The following is a 19,549-nucleotide window of genomic DNA, read 5'->3' as shown; positions in this document are numbered from 1 at the left end:
AGAAAAGCTTCCCAGATTAGTGTAAGCAGGACGACGAGATCAACATCAACACATCCTTCAAACTCTGCATGGAGCCACACCTAACAATATATTCATTTCAAATGCTTACGGTTGCATGTTATACCATGTTACTGATTCAGTGTATGGTAGAGAGCACTTTGTCAAGACCCTAAGTGAGTTGTCAAAGCAGATGATTGGATACGTCATTTTCTGGGTCCTGAGTAAAGACTCTCAAATGGCAATTTATTTCCTGTTTTGGAATTCATTTATTCTTACCTCTCATCTGTAGCAAATAGCTGGGCCCCTCTCTCCTTGCACATAACATTCATCATCTCCTGCAGCCGAACATTACCTATGTGAACAAAGCACACATTTACAGATGCAGAAGGGTTACTAAACGTTACATTTTTCCTATGGGTATAGATAAAAAAATCAGGGATAAAGCAGTGACCTTGTAGGGATTCCACAGGAAAATCCATATCTGTGGAACACTGATCTGTAAAAAGAGGATAAAGCTACCTTTTACACTGAAGTCCATAGTCTCTTTCCAAATATCCATTTTGTGAGTCATCTGCCTCCAAGCAACAGGGCCGGAAACTGCTTCAAAGGTGGTTAAATAAGAGCTTGGTGCACCAGCACCACCAGTGCATGCTTGTGTCATACAAAGCCTACTCCAGTTTACTTACTGAAAAATGTAACCAATCAAAGAGTAGATTTGGTCTAAATGGCTGACTACTGGGAGGGAGATGCTTAAGTGAAAGAGCCTACGGACTATATATAATGCAGGCCCCATTAATGTTATGGTATCCCACTCTGAGTTTTGGGAAACTTAGACCAAGGCAAACACATTGTGCATAACGTCCTACCTTAACTGAGCATTCTTCTTGGGGTAAGCTTTCAGAGTATAGTGCCACACAATGTATGGGGTAAACATATAGCTGTCTGGGACACTACTGATAGCTACGTGACTGGACAATACGTCTGAACCGGTAGCATCCCAGATGCTGGTAGTCACCCAGCACCCTGTTTCATAGAAAACAATAGTAGGATATTCTTCTGAGGGAAGCAAATCTTGCCATATTGAAGCAGATGCAAGAATCAACCCTGACAAGATTAGGATGGAGCCACAAGGATGACAGAAAATCTTGAGCTATTTATGATTAAATGTGTTTTATTCTTGTTAATACACTGCATAAATTCACGTTATTTCTAAGTGCTAACAAAATTGCGTAGGTTTGGTGTCAAAATTGAGCTATAGTTAGCATACAGTATAATACCCCATAACCCAACTCCCCCTACCGCAGGACCCCTCACCCACAACACTGGTGCCTAATCTTCGAGTTCACTTCTAATAAACAAACCACTGATCCCTTTGTGGTTGAGAGTACTCTATAAGCAGTCGGGTTAGTTAATCTCAATATTCGTAAATATCGGGGCCGGACTGGGAACCAAAACCGGCCCTGGCAAAGTGCTCGCCCCCCCCGGGGGTTGGGGGGTGCCGCCGAGCTCTTTGCCAGGGCCGGTTTTCGGCCGATTTTGTTACAGGGCCGATTTTGCAGCTATGCTGCAAAAAAGGACCTGGATCAAAATCGGCCCCCAGAGGCCCAAAACCGGCCCCCAGAGGCCCAAAACCGGCCCCCACCCGTGCGGCGCACCGGGGGATTGCCCGGTGCCCGCTACGGCCAGTCCGGCCCTGGTAAGTATCTAGGGCAAGTCAACTCAGTAAATTCCTGGGAAAGTAAATCTATAAATGTATTCCAGGTATCTCTAAATGTGTCTGTCTGTCTGCTGTTTAAGTATAGCCGAGAGCCTCTCCAACCTCAACAGATGCCATAGACGGTGGATCCATTGTCGGCGCGTTGGGACTTGTCCGTTCCCCAAAGTGCCAGGATTGATTGATGAGCAGCTCCCAATGCCAGCGCTATCGTTGGGATTTTAGGGGTTAGGTGAGAGGGGGTTAGGGAGGCCCAGTACCATAAATGAGGGAAACCTGGAGAGTTGGGTTGCGCAGTGTGTATCTATGTCTGATAGGATTTCTTCCCCAAACCCATCCAAGCGGGTACACTCCCACAGAATGTGCACCAGGGTCTCCTGCCCATCACACCCCCGCCAACATCTGTCATCCCTGTCCTGGTTCCCTTTCTTTAGACAAACTGGGGTGAGGTACCAATATGTGGCCAGCTTTGTTGCCATTTCCATACTAGCTACACTTGAGAAGATATGTCTCGCTCTGTAGTATATGTTCCGCCATTCTTTCTGGGAGAGTGATCTTCCCAGCTCTCTCTCCCAACCGAGCTGGGAGGGCGACTTAATCCCCATACCCTCCCCCCTAGGTGCCCATAAATCTTTTAGGAGAAGCCAACTCTCGAAGCCAGTAAGATGTTGCTGTGTTGCCTCCCTCACCATTGGTTGCGTCACCCAGAGTTGTATCTGTGTGTATCTAGAACTTTCACTTTCCGGGATCCCATAATCCTGTCTTAAATCCTGAAATGTCTTGAGCCCCTACTGGTCGAATAAGTGCCCAATAGATCTGCATCTCATCAACTTCCATACAGAGAATGTAGTGCTATCCATCCCTGGGGTAAACGCTCTATGAGTGAGGGGGGACAGGAAGGACGTTAATCCTGCTTGCGTTGACACTGTATCCCAGACCCTTAGAGTGGGCGCCACAATGGCCGATAAATAAAGGTTCGTCGGGGTGATGAGCGCGGGCAAGAAAGGGGATCATCCACAGCGCCTTGTTTGCTAGAGCCCTGTCCATAAATAACCATCCCTTCTCCGAATCAAGCCTAGACCACTATACCAAATATCTAAGTTGAGACGCTTGGAAATACTGAGCCACGCAAGGGATGCTCAGACCTCCCTCCTCAGGGGCCGCCATCTACGGGCTTGACTCATCAGAGGACGCCTACCCGCCCACACAACATTTTGGAGAGCCTTCTGTAGGGTCTCAAGTGTACCCTGTGGAGGCCAGACCGGCAAGGTTTGAAATTTGTATAGGATTCTGGGGAGAATCGTCATCCTTCTACAAGAGTGGATAGTGTTGCCAGTGTGCTAGGTCAGCCCTGACTCTCCTAAGTAGTTCCTGATAGTTATAAGAGGCAATCTCCCGTATTGAGGGGGCCAGCTGGATGCCTAGGTATGCCACTGGGCCCAATGCCCAGTGTATAGAGTGAGATTGAGTTGAGAGTTCTCTAGTGTGTGGTGTCCTTGTACGGCTCAGAGCCTGGGATTTAGCCAGATTTATGTGGAAGCCAAAAACGTGGCCAAAACGTTTTACTATTTCTAGAAAAGCCAGGAGGGCAATCTTTGGGTTCTCTAAGGCTACTATCACATTATCAGTAAGCATGGGCTGAAAATTCGTTCCGCTCACGGAATTTGAGGATTTTCCGTGATTTCGCGAATCTGGCGAAATCGCGGTAAAATCCGCGAATCAGCGGGGACGAATTTTCAGCCAAGCACTTAAAGGGTTACAGCAGCAGGTGCAAAAGTTGAAGCAAATTTTTTGTAACTTTTTACAAAAGGGTTACAAAGAAATTAACTTCAACTTGGGCACCTGCTGCTGTAAGCCTGTAAGTGCTTCCTGGCGCCTCCTTGCCTACTTGCAACTATTCTCGGACCCTGCTCTGACCCTTGAAGCAGGGTCAGAGAATAGTTACAAGTAGGCAATGAGGCGCCTGTCACGAAAATTAAACCTCAACAGGAAGCACTGACAGACATAAAAACAAGCATTTGCAATGCAATAGGTCCCGCATTAGGAAAGTTTGAGCTATTGGTCTTGTAAATGACAATTATTTTTTTTTTATGTGTTGGTTTTTGAAAATAGCTAAATTAATAGCTTTGTCATTTACAATGCCAATAGTTATAACTTTCGCAAATGTGACACCTATAGCATTTGTAATGCAACATGTTTTGTATTTATGTGACTTAGATGTATTGATATTACAAATTACAATGGCTTTTAATTTTTTTAAATAATTAATACTTAAATAAAAGTGATTTTAATTTATAATGGTAATAGCTTAAACTTTTGTAAATAACTTTTGTGAAGATTTTGTTCAGTGTATTTTATTGTGACGAAAATCCAAGAACAGAAGTGAAATATTAACATCTTTTTGTGACATTTGTAATAAAGCTTGAAACATTGAGAGAACATATTTGAACCAGTTGTTGTTGAATGGTTGCGCAGATTGATGCTGTGGTGGCGCTGAGTGGTGCTGTGGTGGTGCTGAGTGGTGCTGTGGTGATGCTGGTGCTGGTGCTGTGGTGGTGCTGAGTGATACTGGGATGGTGCTGAGTGATGCTGGGGTGGTGTTGAGCGGTGCTGTGGTGGTGCTGAGCGATGCTGTGATGGTGCTGAGCGATGCTGTGATGGTGCCGAGTGGTGCTGTGATGGTGCTGAGTGATAATGTGGTGGTGCTGAGTGATGCTGGGGTGGTGCTGAGTGATGCTGTGGTGGCGCTGAGTGGTGCTGGGGTGGCGCTGATTGGTGCTGTGGTGGTGCTGAGTGATGCTGTGGTGGTGCTGAGTGATGCTGTGGTGGTGCTGAGTGGTGCTGTGGTGGTGCTGAGTGAAGCTGTGGTGGCGCTGAGTGATGCTGTGGTGGCGTTGAAATGGTGTTGTGGTGGTGCTGTGGTAGTTCTGAGTGGTGCTGTGGTGGTTCTGAGTGGTGCTGTGGTGGTTCTGAGTGGTGCTGTGGTGGTGCTGAGTGGTGCTGTGGTGGTGCTGAGGGATGCTGTGGTGGTGCTGAGTGATGCTGTGGTGGTGCTGAGTGATGCTGTGGTGGTGCTGAGTGGTGCTGTGGTGGTGCTGCTGAGTGGTGCTGTGTTGGTGCTGAGTGGTGCTGTGGTGATGCTGGTGCTGTGGTGGTGCTGAGTGATACTGGGATGGTGCTGAGTGATGCTGGGGTGGTGTTGAGCGGTGCTGTGGTGGTGCTGACTGATGCTGTGATGGTGCTGAGTGGTGCTGTGATGGTGCCGAGTGGTGCTGAGTGATAATGTGGTGGTGCTGAGTGATGCTGTGGTGGTGCTGAGTGATGCTGTGGTGGTGCTGAGTGATGCTGTGGTGGCGCTGAGTGGTGCTGGGGTGGCGCTGATTGGTGCTGTGGTGGTGCTGAGTGATGCTGTGGTGGTGCTGAGTGATGCTGTAGTGGTGCTGTGGTGGTGCTGAGTGATAATGTGGTGGCGCTGAGTGATGCTGTGGTGGCGCTGAGTGATGATGTGGTGGCGTTGAGTGGTGCTGTGGTGCTGTGGTGGTGCTGAGTGATGCTGTGGTGATGCTGAGTGGTGCTGTGGTGGTGCTGAGTGGTGCTGTGGTGGTGCTGTGGTGGTGCTGCTGAGTGGTGCTGTGTTGGTGCTGATGCTGTGGTGGTGTGTTGGTGCTGATGCTGTGGTGGTGTGTTGGTGCTGATGCTGTGGTGGTGTGTTGGTGAGTGATGCTGTGGTGGTGCTGAGTGATGCGGTGGTGGCACTGAGTGGTGCTGTGGTGGTGCTGAGTGATGCTGTGGTGGTGCTGAGTGATGCTGTGGTGGTGCTGAGTGGTGCTGTGGTGGTGCTGAGTGGTAATGTGGTGGTGCTGAGTGATAATGTGGTGGTGCTGAGTGATGCTGGGGTAGAGCTGAGTGATGATGTGGTGATGCAGAGGGCAGAAAGGCACAAAAAGCAGTCTAACATAGGGCAGAAAAACAAGGAAAAAACAAGTCTAACAGAGGGCAGAAGGGCACAAAAAACAGTCTAACAGAGGACAGAAGGGCAGAAAAACAAGGGAAAAACGAGTCTAACAGAGGGCAGAAGGGCACAAAAAACGAGTCTAACAGGGGGCAGAAAGGCACAAAAACGAGTCTAACAGAGGGCAGAAGGGCACAATAAACGAGTCTAACAGGGGGCAGAAGGGCAGAAAAACAAGGGGAAAACGAGTCTAACAGAGGGCAGAAGGGAACAAAAAACGAGTCTAACAGGGGGCAGAATGAATCCCGCCCTGCGTGTTTGTCCACGAAGATGCCACCTTTTTGTGCAATACCTCTACTCAACTGGAGTACTTTCTACTGTCTAATCAGTAAGTGCTCCCTCGTTGGCTAAATGTATAGGGGCAGATTTACAATACCTGACGCATCCCCAGGGATGCGCCAGTTATTGTGCGCCGCAGCTCCGCTACCCATGGTGCGCCGCATTTACAATGCGGCGCACCATGTGGCAAAAACGGCACAGATGCGCCACACATCTGTGCCGTAAAAGCAGCGCATTGCAGCTCCAGCAATGCTCTGGGGGGCCCTATCTCCCCAATGCTGCGTCAAGACTTGCGCCTGCTTCAAGCAGGTGCAGGGTTTTGACGCAGCATTGGCCTAAAAGTGGCTGAGTAAAATCTTGTAGATTTCACTCAGCCACTTTTAGGAGGCGTTCCTGCGCAGGAACGCCCTCCCTGGCGCCGGAACGCCTCCTGATGGCGCAGGGCTTTACAACGTGACGCATCTCTCAGATGCGTCACGTTGTTAATACCCACCACCATGGCGCATCTTTTGTGCTGCGGCTGCGTCTCAAAAGTGACGCAACTGCGGCGCAAAAGAGGCGCAAGCGGCTTGTAAATCTGCCCCATAGTGCTTTTACTACACTGTAGCTGCGTAAAGGGCCAGAAGATGTGTTTCCAGTGACCATGTGTGCCTGTGTCTGTGTTACAGGCACACATGGTCACTGGAGACACATCTTCTGGCCCTTTACGCAGCTGCAGTGTAGTAAAAGCACTATACATTTACCCAATGAGGGAGCACTTACTGGATTAGCCAATCCGCGATTTCACGGGAAATTCGCAGATTTGTTTTGAGAATTCGCGGGGAAATTGCGAATTCGCAAATTTCGCCCATGCTTAATCATCAGCATAGAGCGTTATCAAGTGCTCCTCCCCTCCGTATCATATGCCCGTGATCTCCTCAGAGTCCCTAACTCTTTGCGCGAAGGGCTCCATATATACATCCATATATACATCAAACAGGACGGGGGAGAGCGGACACCCCTGCTGCGTCCCTCTACATATCGGGAAACATTTAGAGGTTATGCCGTTTACTCTGACGCACTCAGGGAGCCGTAGATACTAAGGATCCAGGAACAGAAGCGTTCCCCTATGCCAAAAAGTTTTAGCACCTCAAATAGGTAAGGCCAATGCACTCAATCAAACAATTTTCCGGCGTCTATAGAGACAAGCATTGTCTCTTGTGGGAAGCGGGCGCCCTTATCTATCGGGTGCAGTATTCTCTTAGTATTGTCCGAGCATTGTCTATGTGGTATAAATCCAGCTTGGTCTGGCCTAATTAATCCTGGAAACAGAGGCGCCAACCGAGCCGCCAGTATCCCCGTGAAGAGCTAAGCCTCTACATTCAGGAGTGAAATTGGACGATACGGTCCACACTGTTGCGTATCCTTGTCCTGTTTCGCTATGACTTTTATTGAAGCCTCTTTCATTGAGGGAGGAAGGGATTCTGCGGACGAAATCAAGTTAAAGACACTTGTGAGGAGAACAACAAGCTTACCGCAAAGCAATTATATGAACGTGCAGGAAAGCTGTCCGGTCATGGAGCTTTATGCACTTGTAATCTAGATATTGCAGATAGGACTTCTATCCGGATCGGTTTTCCTAAGTCTTAAGCTTGTGTTTCGGTTAGGCGCTCTACATGCGCCTCCTCTACATAACGCGCTATACCTTGGTCGGAGAGATCCTGCGCAGAATAGAACTCTCAGTCGAAGGCTCCGAACTGAGCGGTTATGGCCTCATCTTCCTCTATAACCGCTCCGTCTGGTGCTCTCGCAGGCTGCCAGATGTCTAAGCCTGGGCTGGGAGAGAGAGGTCAAGCAGTGCAGCAGAATGATCCGATAGTGATTGGGGTTCAATTCCGACCGACCGCAGAGCATGCTGTACCTCCTGTGAGCCCAGGAAATAATCTAACTGGGCATAAGATTTGTGCGCGTGGGAAAAAAAATTGTAGTCCTGTGCATTTGGGTGTGAAGCCCTCCAAAGATCTGCGAGACCCATTTCTAGTGGCCACCACACTTTCCCCGAACTAATTGCCCGACTGCGCCCTGTCTGTGTCCTTAGCCATCCACGTCACTGTTAAAAACTATATTTAAGTCTCCTCCTATAAGAACCCAGTGGTCCTGTGTCGATAACACCTCAGCTACTGCCCCGTGTATAAAGGTTTCTTGGCCCTCGTTGGGGCATATATGGAGGACAGTACAAGTGAGTGGTGGCAGAGCTAGATCCGGTAACACAACAGACCGCCCTTAATCTCCACTATTTTAGCATCAATCTTTCCTCTAAACTTGTGAGAGAGCAATATTACCACTCCTGCAATCTTATGCAGCAAAGCAGAGAAGTACTGCTGGGGAAAGGCTTTAGATTTGAGTCTGTGTGAGTCCCTAGGCTGAAGAGGAGTCTCCTGTAGGAGGCATATATCTGCTTGTGAGTGCTCCAAGTAAGATAAAACATCCTTCCTATTGACGGGATTGTTTAAGCCTTTAACATTAAGGGTCAGGATCTTCAAGATAATCATGGGAAGAGTCACTCAGTAGAACTAAGGAGGGTGTATGTCGGAGTGAGCTTTCAGATACTGTCGTTCTCCCTCCCTTTCTCCGACGGGCTTTAAGCCTAGAGAGTGTTGTGGTATGAAACATCTCAAAGTACATCGTTGGCACCCAGAACCCACCCCCCCAAACAAGAAAAAGAACCATAAAACTAACTAGAAAAGTCTCCATGGCAGGGAGGAACAAGTCTCATCTTCTCCCTGCCAGATGGAAGAGTCATTGATAGGAACTTGGCCGATCCCCTGAGAAATTTCCCGGTCTTTCCCTGCCCCAGCCACCCCCAAGCCCGTCCCCTGCAATGCTAGAGTATAAGCAATATGCAGGACCTTAGGCGGGTTTATCTGCCAACATGCCCTCCGTAAGTGTCTAAATCATAGCTTCTCTCTCTGAGGCGATTGCCGTTGGATCAGGACCAGATATTTTACGCGACGTGGGGTCTCTCCTCCATCTCAGGTCATCAGTTGATTTCTGTGGCGTCCTGTGCATGTTCGGATGATTTCTTCACTGGGGATCGATTTGGAGCTTCTCAGCTTCTGCCTCCAACCAGCGGACCTGGTGTAGCCTGTCCTGCTATCGAAAGATCAATCTGAAGGGATGCCCCCAGGAGTATGATACTCCTTATTCTCTCAGGAATGCCATGACGGGGCGAAACTCCCTCCTCTTCTGGAGGGTAGATGCAGCAAGGTTCTCAGAAAGATGCAGTGTGTGACCCTGGAAAACCACTGGCGATGAGGACCGGGCTTCCTTCAGAATCCGCTGTTTGAGGAGGAAGTTGGATGCAGGTCAGGATGTCCGGCGAGCGTGAGGAGTTTGGCCCCCAGCTTCCAACTCTTAGTTCTGTCTAGGCGGATGTCCCCCACCATCATGTCCCCTAGTATATGGGCACAAAGTGCTGCTATGTAGGCTGCTATGTCTTCTCCCTCCGCATCCCGTGGGGCTAATCTGACATGTATGTTGTTCCTGCGGGAACGGTTTTCCAGATCCTCTGCATGAGTTTGTAGATTAATTTGCTGCTCTGATAATCAAGGTATCTCCTGCTGTAGCTGTTCTATTTCCTCATCCGGGGACGTTTCCCTTCCCTCTAATGCTTCCACCCGGTCTCCGATATCAATGACCTCCTTACCTACAGCTTGCAGTTCATGGGTTAAGTCTCTCTTGACCGTAAGGAGGTCTTCACGAAGAGCCGAGAATAGCAACTCTAAATATGGACGAGTGACCGGAGCCTCCAGGTCTTCTCCGGTGGGGAGGCAGAATGGCTCAAACTTGACCGAGGAGTACCTTCCTGGACCGGCTGCTTCAAAAGCATTTCCTTGATGGTGGCCCCCTTCTTATTCTTTACTGTTGCCCTCAGTCCTGGTGATGGAGGTTATAAGGGGGCGGGCTATGTAAACGTTATGCACTGGGCCGTCTCACCCAGGGGCAAGGTAGGGCTTTCAACCAGTGTCTGGTTCACAGAGATGTAGGACACAAGGCCCCGGTTGTTATCCCTTTCAATCCAAGGCTAGGATTTGGTTGGAGGAGTCACCTGATTGTGCCTAGGGGTGACTTATTAGTAGAACTGTAAAGAGGAGGAGGATCTGCCTTGTCACCGATGCAAGCCCATGCATGTGTCTTTCGCTTGCCCCTGCAGTAGCGGAGGTCACTGCTTTTGAGGTCTCCAGGGCTGCCACAGCCTGTATGTTCATATGGGGGACCTCACCCCCTTCGTGTCCCCCAGGGTATAGCAGGAGATTAATGGGGCTTATGGGGTCATTCACGCAAAGGCACGTAAGTAGGTGGAATAGGCTGTTCGTTCCAGGCCTCTCCCCAGAGTGTTCCTTGCAGCCAGAATAGCCTCTGGTCACACCCCCCAGGGTCCCCTCCCTCCCGGTGTGCTGTGTCCCGCTCCTTCGCTGGTAAGGGGATGGATAGCTGTCGCAGTACAGGTCAGTCGCTCTGCCCCCTTTCCAGGGTCGCTTTCACTCACTGCTCTCAGCGGGAGGTGAAGTTGTTCGCCTCCCATACTTGCTCGCCGGGCCAGCTCCTGCTGGGGCCCACCAGGCTCCTTGAGGTCGCGTGTCTGTGGCTGCTACCTCTGGGACTCGGGTCCATGCCGGTGCCCTCAAGTGGGCGAGTACCGCTCAACTGCAGCCACCGTAGTCCAGCTCTCCACTAGTCTCCCGGTAAAGCGGCCTCATAGGCCGCAACGGAACCCCGCGGGGGAGCAGCGACTTGCAATTAGGTCCAGCACTTCCACAGGGCCCCTGCCTCATTGGTATCAATGTAGGCAGCCTCCGAGGCAGGCCCGACCGGACCAGCACTGTACTGTACCTGGCGACTACCGATGCTCTTCGGCGTCGCAAAAGAACGGCTGTCGCTCTCTACCATGCTCGACTTTCTGTTTATCCGGTCGTTAGCGGGGGGCTATCAAGGGCTAGGCCTGCCCGAAGCGGGAGAGACCGGTTCGCACGTCCTATCTGGACGCCATCTTGGCCACGCCCCTATCCTTGATCTTTTGAAGTACCCACAGAAAGAGAAGTGTCACAGCAAAGGCGTAAAGGAATACATACATTTAATCTAATATGCTGTAACCCCAGGCAAACTAGACAAATCCATGAGGCAAATTGGTCTTATCTGGAATTCTAGTGGATGGCAAAGATGTTCATGGTTGGACAAGCCAATATTTTGAGAAGGTCTTGAGGACTGCCTGGTAAATTTCCCACTCATGTGGTGAGTGGAGACACTTGTGCATGCTGTCTGGTCTGGGGTTGTCAATCTCTGCAATGTGGGAGACCAGCAGACACATGGTGGAGTGCCCTAAGATACCAGATGAAGGCTGGGCTCCATGAAGCAAAGGGTGATGGGCCTAAAAGACCAACTTGTGGGCAAACAAGCTCCATTAATCTATACCAGCTAGGTACTATCTCCCCTGGTTGTGCAGGGCTTCATACAGAGCCTTTTCAACAAGATCTTCTGCCCTTGTTAAACACCACAGATACATGTCTTTCAGGATGGGACACTCATGTGGGAGAGTTTTCTATGCAAGGCCATTTGGGGGGTGGCTGGTGGAGAGTGAGAGCCTAACTTCAATTACTTAAAATGAATAGCCTGTTTAACTGGCTCTCAGGATCTTCCTTTGAGATCTCCAATAAAAAACAAGATCCTTATTCAAATAGACAATACAACTACCATGCACTACATGAATAAACAGGAAGCATTGAAATCAAGATCTTGGTCACTGGAAGCAAAGATCTGGCTATAGTCCTTGTCCAAGGGCCTCTCAAAGGGAGAGCACAAGCTAGGTGCTCTAAATCAAGACATTTTTGTAACTTGCTTTTACGAGGAAAATCACAAGTGGGTGTTGGATGACAAAGTTCTGCATCAGATTTTCAGAGTGGTTATCCATAAATAGACTTCTTTGCAACATTACACAACAAACAAATGCCAAAACGTAGCATCCGAGATTTAAGAACCATGCGCTGTTAAAGAACTAGTGTAGCTCATGCTCCAGTTCTGAAGCTCCTGAATTGCCAGATGACAATGATACGGATGGTGTCAGATAGGCTAGACCAGTGGTGTTACCAAGATCTGCGTCGGGTGCCTATCAGTCTACACATGGGTTTGCCATGCGAAACAAACCTAGTTACAAGTCTGCCAATAAGCAAGGGTGGTTCATTTTAGGTTGGTATTAGATACTCTTTCGTTTGAGGTTCCGGTCTAGGTACGTTAACCTTATTTGGGGGTTTCATTTTCTGACGGTGAGACAGATTACATTTTATTCTAGATTGGGGGCACAGGAGTTGTTTCCATAAATCTAGGGTTCAATGAAGCGATGATGGACAACACATTTTATAGAACCAAAACAATGACTGTGGGTTGTTTTCAGAGAATTCATTGCTGGATTACTTATCTGGATGTACACGCTACTTTTTACATCTTGTTTACACACCACAACTTGTTTCATGTTGTGGATAAGGTGTTGGTCAGCCTTATACTGAAACACACCACCTATTTCAACATTTAGATTATTCTCATTCAAAAAGCAAGTTGCAACTAGTGATCAGAGTGTTGAAATGCTCGGACTGCCACATGGCAACGTAAAAGCTACATATATGTATATCCTTTTTTAAATAAATGTTTTATCTGGTGCTGTGTTAAACTGTGTTAAACAATCCCCATCCCTCCCCCACCCACTGTGGCATCCCAATCATGCCAGAAAAAAACACTCCCTCCCCCCACCCATACCCCCAACAAAACTAATACAAACTGCATTCCTGGCTGCAGCAACATAGGGGGGAGCACCATCGGGGGAACTCCTAGGGGCGTGCACGATTACTTCCTGCCCTCAAAGTTGCTAGGTGATAGGGCAGCTAAACTCGTGAAAGGCGGGGTGGTCACTTATCTGTGTTTTTCAGGTGACCCAGGCCGCTGAGTCCGCTCAGCGACAATCAAGCAGGGCAGCAGCGAGAAAGAGTCTCTCCATCACCGGGGCGTGGCAACGATCCACCAGGGTGTCCGGTTATTCTCCAGCCGGAGAAGGGTTTTCGGCGATGGCTCCTGTGAAGAGCGGGAGCTGTTATGATGTTTAATGCGCTTCAAGTAGTCTTCCACTTGCTGGGCATTATTGAAGAATTGCTGCTTGCCTTGGTGTGTAAGAGCAGGCAGGCTGGGTACAAGAGGGCATAACCGATCTGCACCTGGTAGAATTTTTGTTTGACTGGAAGGAACTTGTGCTGCTCTTCCTGCACAGCCGCCATAAAGTCGGATTAAATGGAAAACCTGATCCCCTCAAAGGTGAGCTGCCTCTTACTCTGCGCCTCAGCTCCGCTCTAAAGGAGCATCTCGCCTCAAAATCCCACCATACAAGAAAAAAACCATGGGTGGCACATCCTTCTCTGTTCAAGCAGCCAAACTATGGAACTCTTTACCCCCCAACATAAGGTCCACCGACAACCACCTTATCTTCAGAAAACTACTCAAGATTTGGCTCTTCCCCACATAAGCACCATACGCAAACAGAAATTTACAGCATATCCCTCTGTATATAAGCATTTGTTTTCACTATAGCTATGTACCTATCTTTGTGTATTACTTTGTATAAACATGTAAAATAATTTATGTTAAGAGAAAGAATAATATTAAATAAATAAATATAATCTTTGGTCTACATGTACATACTTTCATTGTGCATCTATGTACCTTCCATGTACTTGGATCCGAGTGTCTGTTACTTTTCTCCTGAAAAAGCATATCCAATGCACTACCCTATTTCTCATCCTCTGCCTCCATCAATATCTTTAATCTACATATACTTACCTCCTTTACGTATCTATATACTTTCAATGTACTTATGGATCTATATATTTATCACTTTCTTCTAATTGAGCATTTCCAATGCACTACCCTATTGCTCAGCCTATACTTCGCTCAATATATCTTCTAGCCCAACCTTCTGACTCATCTCAAACTTCTTTCTACTACTCCTTCCAATGCACTACCCTATCTCTCATCCTATACATCTATCAATACATCCTCTACAGCCACTCTCTCATTTATACCAAACCCCATACCACTACTATGATCGCCAAAATAACCCTTTCTAGACTCTCTCCTACTCTACCCCTCCTTGCATCACCTGACACCTCTTTTTACTATACCGATCCTCTAAAACAAACCTTTCTAAACTCTTCCCTCTGACTCCTCCCCTCCAAAACTCCTTTTTACTCATCCAAAAGCCTCCTCCTACTGCTAAGACCTAAAAAAACAAACAAAAAAACCCCTTCACTCTTTTATACCTCCACGATCCTTTTCAATCAAAATTAACAAACTAACATGTTCACTTCTCAAATTCCATATTCAACTATACTAATATACTACCCAAATAACTGAATAACATATCCACTACTCAAATTACTTCATATTTATACTATACTAATTTTCAACACTAATCCTTTATGGGTTCCGGAGTGGCGTGCTACTCGCCAGAAAAGCGCTTCAACACCCATCAGGGGTAACAAGTGCTATATGAATGCAAATCTTTCTTCCCCTTTTATCCCTCTGCTATCCTTCTCACTCCAAGTAACTGACTAATATCCACCACTGAAATTACTTCATATTTCACCATATTAATTCACCACTAATCCTTTATAGGCTTCCTGAATAGCGTGCGTCAACAAGCGCTATATAAATACAAACCTTTGTCCTCCTCTATCCTTCTGCTATCATTCCAAATCCAAATAACTGACTAACCTATCCACCACTTAAAATGTACTTGCATGTTTCACTATACTAATTCAACACTAATCCTCTATGGGTCCCGGAGTAGCGTGCTATTCGCCGAAAAAGCGCTTCTACGCCTCGTCAGGGGTAGCAAGCGCGATATAAATGCAATTACAATACAATACAATACATCCCGGTCTCGGTAATTCAGCAGCCGCACGACGATGGGGCGTGGCGTGCTGCCTGGAGGGGGTCTGGGTCCAAGGGAGCGATGAGCCCTTTCCACTATAAATTGCGGGGAGAAGGAGTCTGCACCAATTGTTTCGCGTAGCAGTCTTTCAAGGTACTCATCCATCCGGCCGGTATTGGTACTCTCCGGGACCCCAAGAACCCGGATGTTGTTCCTCCTGCTGTGAGCATCAATGTCCCAATTTTTGGCGTCAATGATTTTGAGAAATTTTTTCCTTTTGCGCCACTTGCGTCTGGATGCGAGTTGTAGTGTCCTCAGCCTCCGAGATGCAGCGTCCAGTTTCTTTGAAACGCTCGTCATGACCATCGAGCTTGTGGACAATGGCATCCATGCAATTAGTCATGGCGTCCATCTTATCTACTATTGAGGTTAGACTTTGTCGCATTTCGAGGAGCAGAGATTTCATATAGTCATCCTGCGGAGACGCTGACCTCAGCACGGGCTCTTCATTGTTATCTTCGCTAGCCTCTTGCTGTGCACGAGTGCCCTTTTTAGCTTCGAATGTCAGCCGGGTTTGCTTGGTATCTGTCTTCCCCATGACTATTCTTCTGTGCCTTTTACGAAGTTGGCTCTTTCACGGGATGCAGTGACGAGCCACCACACAGGGGAGTGAAGCAGTGTAGATGACTCGTGAGGAGGGCCAGGCAATCCAGGAGAGTGGAAACAGGTTATATTGGGAGATCAGCAGTTGGTACCACCTCCCTCATTAGTGTGCGAGTGGTATTGCAGATGTTGTAATGGCGCACCCGGTATTGCGAAGTCCTGAGAGTTGAGGCTGTGTGTGTGCACACCACTGCAGGTAAGTCTGGAGGGGACCACAGTACGTCGGGTGGCTCAGCACCGTCAGCACAACCCTGTCTGCCTGGAAAGAAGCACGCAAAGCAGTAGAGGTTATGTGAATTGTCCTGGCAATGAGGTAAGTGGTGAAGAAACAGCGGAGGTTGGGAGAAGAATTTGCTGTGGCGAACACGGGTGCAATACCTCAAAGAAAGATGCCCAGCCCGGAACAGTATGTCCTTATCCAGAGGAGGGATGGGAGAAAGGACAAGAAATAAGAGTTCGGAGCTGCTTCACCAGCAAGAGGGCAGCCAAACAAGGGAGCTGGCCCATGCACCTGTATCAGATGAGGTTGCGTGGGTTTGCAGGTTCCACCAAAATAATCCAGGTCACGGACAGGAGATGGCATCAGGTGCATCCGGCCACTGTGGAATGCACACTGAGCGTAGGGCGGCAAGGAGAGAGGCCGGGCGCCACTCGGTATACCCGCAGCGCACCAACACTACAGGTGCCAAAAGCAGGTGCAAAGGAACGGGGTACTGATGGCGCCTTATTCCAGTGGCGCTTCAGAAAGGGAGCTGTGATGGCGGGTAGCGGTGTGCACGAGACGTCTACGTTGCACCGCGTGGTCAGCGGGCCATACGCTACTCATCGATGTCACAGGCTGTGGGATCAAACCTCCTTGGACGGATAAATTACAGGATAAATGTGCCGAGCAGCAGGAGCCTCACACTTGTGCGGCCATTTCGCTCATGCGCCACCTAGCGCCCCCATAAATTTATATTCTTTAACGTTAAATGTGTTGCTGATCTACGAAATGTCATTAAATTGTGACCAACATTAGTGTTCATACTTCCCTTTTAAAAGAAATTCACATGAATGGAAGATGTGAGGAAGGCGGTTTATTATCTGGTGTGGTTGTGTGACCTCACTGTGTGAAAACTCACAAATCAGTCTTGGGTCCATTTAGGCTCGTTTGCAAAACCTTACCTCAACCCTGGATAGGTGTGGCCCTGAGCAGTCAGGATTTGTGAAAGGAACAAGTGATACGTATTAAGAATAACCAAAACAGTTGAATATGAAAGAAACTTGACACATGGAAATCTGATATCAATTTATGAAAATAGCTCTTATTTTTATGAATTTTTCGACACCAAAATGAAAAAATCCCACAAGTGTGTTCCCAAGAGATAAATATTAAACAAATATCCAACATTCAAATCGCATAAAACCATTGACAATTACCCTGGTTAGCGGTTACCTGAAAAACATTTGAAAACTTTTGTTAAGTTGGAAACATCTACTCCAGCCTAGTCTGGTCGACCAATTCAGATGGGGAGCAAGTCACAGGGGTCAATGAGGCTTGGAAGGACAGTTACCTTGCAGTAATAGCAGTGTCCAGTCCAGATTCCATGGGCGTAGCGCCATAGACATCATATGAGTGGTCCTAATGCAAGAGATACAAGATGCTGATACGCTGACGGGGTATTCCTGGGGCCACTGACCTACTGGTCTCAGTTCGAGAGAACTGCTGTTTTCGCTGTAACCAGAGGCTAAAGTCCATCTTGGGCAACCAAACTGCACTCTAAGGACTCACCTGGGTACAGCAGACTCAGGTGCAACTTTTGAGTTTCAAAGCTTGGTCTCTTAGGCTGCACTTGACGATCAGCAGAGGTCACACAATCTTGGCTACCACCTGGCCAAAGAAGCTTTTGTGACCCTGTAGCAGTAACAGGCAGCTAACCAACTGAGTAGTGAGTTACAACGGGGTAGACCCTGAGAACTCCTTGACCTAGGTCAATTAAAGTAGGTACATATATAAAGGGTCGGAGTCTAATGTAAACAAAATAGGAAAGAAATCTCACAGTAGTACTTGTTTCCTCAGTGAAAATGCTTTCATTCTTATCAAAGGCATCAATGTGGCTCAACAAACAAAGAAAGAATTCAGTACATTCGGTGCATGTTTATTTAGCACATCTTATGTTTATAAACTGCATGAATTTCAACCCAGAGGGTAGGTGATATTGCAATTAATGCATTGGCAATATAAATTTAGAATCAACACATTTCTAAGTCCTTAAATCTACTCAAAAACATGTCAATGCGCTCGAGGTGCAAAGAGGAAAAGGGTTAATTAGAAGGGATGGGTGAGTGGGGGTGAAGGTGGGGACCGGGTAAAGGTGGTGTGACTGAGTAGAAATCACAGTGAAAAAATGAAAAGCCTTTACAGCCTATATCGATCAGAAGGTTCCACAAAAAATCTCAAACATAGGTTACGTAGTCATCCATTATTTAGTCCTATGTTTGGAAACATGAGGGGTAATGCTAGTCGACGTTTCGACCCCTGAAAGGTGCGGGTGATTCAGAACCTCAGGATGGGGTCTTCATCAGGACGTTGGATTAGAACAGGAGCGCCTATAAGTCATGCGAAGTAGGTAACTTTTTGGTTTAACTTCGAGTGCACCAATCAATATATAGAAGTACAATATACATTTATGGCTTTTGCATTACTTATAGGCGCTCCTGTTCTAATCCAACGTCCTGATGAAGACCCCATCCTGAGGTTCTGAATCACCCGCACCTTTCAGGGGTCGAAACGTCGACTAGCATTACCCCTCATGTTTCCAAACATAGGACTAAATAATGGATGACTACGTAACCTATGTTTGAGATTTTTTGTGGAACCTTCTGATCGATATAGGCTGTAAAGGCTTTTCATTTTTTCACTGTGATTTCTACTCAGTCACACCACCTTTACCCGGTCCCCACCTTCACCCCCACTCACCCATCCCTTCTAATTAACCCTTTTCCTCTTTGCACCTCGAGCGCATTGACATGTTTTTGAGTAGATTTAAGGACTTAGAAATGTGTTGATTCTAAATTTATATTGCCAATGCATTAATTGCAATATCACCTACCCTCTGGGTTGAAATTCATGCAGTTTATAAACATAAGATGTGCTAAATAAACATGCACCGAATGTACTGAATTCTTTCTTTGTTTGTTGAGCCACATTGATGCCTTTGATAAGAATGAAAGCATTTTCACTGAGGAAACAAGTACTACTGTGAGATTTCTTTCCTATTTTGTTTACATTAGACTCCGACCCTTTATATATGTACCTAGCTAACCAACTGAGTCATTTCTGCCTGGGGTTTGGTGACTATTCTTCCTCAAGCAGGGAATCAGAGGGACAGTCCTCCCTTTGCTAGACAAGGAGCAGCAGGTGCAGTAGGGCATCTTATGCAGCATCTCTTTACCGGGTTCAAGGAAGAGCAGGGAAGGTTTTCTTCAGACCTAACTTCAGTGCAGACGTAATAGGAGGTCTGGGTGCCACTTTTATACATAGAACGTGCCCTCTGTGGATGCAGTAACAACTAGCCAATGAGGTATCAGGTCCACCCTGTCGGATGACACCTTTTTTAAACAAGAGCGGTTAAAACGGTGCTGGCTCCGATACTCGGGAGCCATGTACCACACTCGGTGGACATGTTGCCTCGAAATTGGTTGCTGTACTCTGTAATTGAAGAATACTACAAGATATACAGCTGAACTTTGGACCTATATATATATATATATATATATATACACTGACAAAAACCATAGGTTTGATACCAGTTATAGTTAGCTGGAAATTTTACTGACATAAAACCATTGAAATTCCCACGTTATAGTTAGTTGGACTCACTATAACTTGCGCGCCTGCAATGCACTGCTGATGACGTCACATATTACATCACTCATGACATGGTCAGTG

At 47.4% G+C, this 19,549-nt stretch overlaps 1 protein-coding gene across 6 annotated transcripts in view; it reads right to left on the bottom strand.

Annotated features, from left to right (window-relative positions):
• Positions 1-19,549, bottom strand: part of OSGEP (O-sialoglycoprotein endopeptidase) — a 1,118,717-nt gene that overhangs the window by 150,737 nt on the left and 948,431 nt on the right. For all 6 annotated transcript variants that reach the window (XM_086927086.1, XM_086927089.1, XM_086927085.1 and 3 more), the window contains one exon: positions 277-352. In XM_086927086.1, coding sequence (XP_086783212.1) covers positions 277-352 — 76 coding nt within the window. The remainder of the gene's footprint in view (positions 1-276; positions 353-19,549) is intronic.

Source organism: Lissotriton vulgaris, chromosome 6 (genome assembly GCF_964263255.1).
Source record: "Lissotriton vulgaris chromosome 6, aLisVul1.2, whole genome shotgun sequence".
NCBI lineage: Eukaryota > Metazoa > Chordata > Amphibia > Caudata > Salamandridae > Lissotriton > Lissotriton vulgaris.
This window is presented reverse-complemented; position numbering and strand designations above follow the sequence as displayed.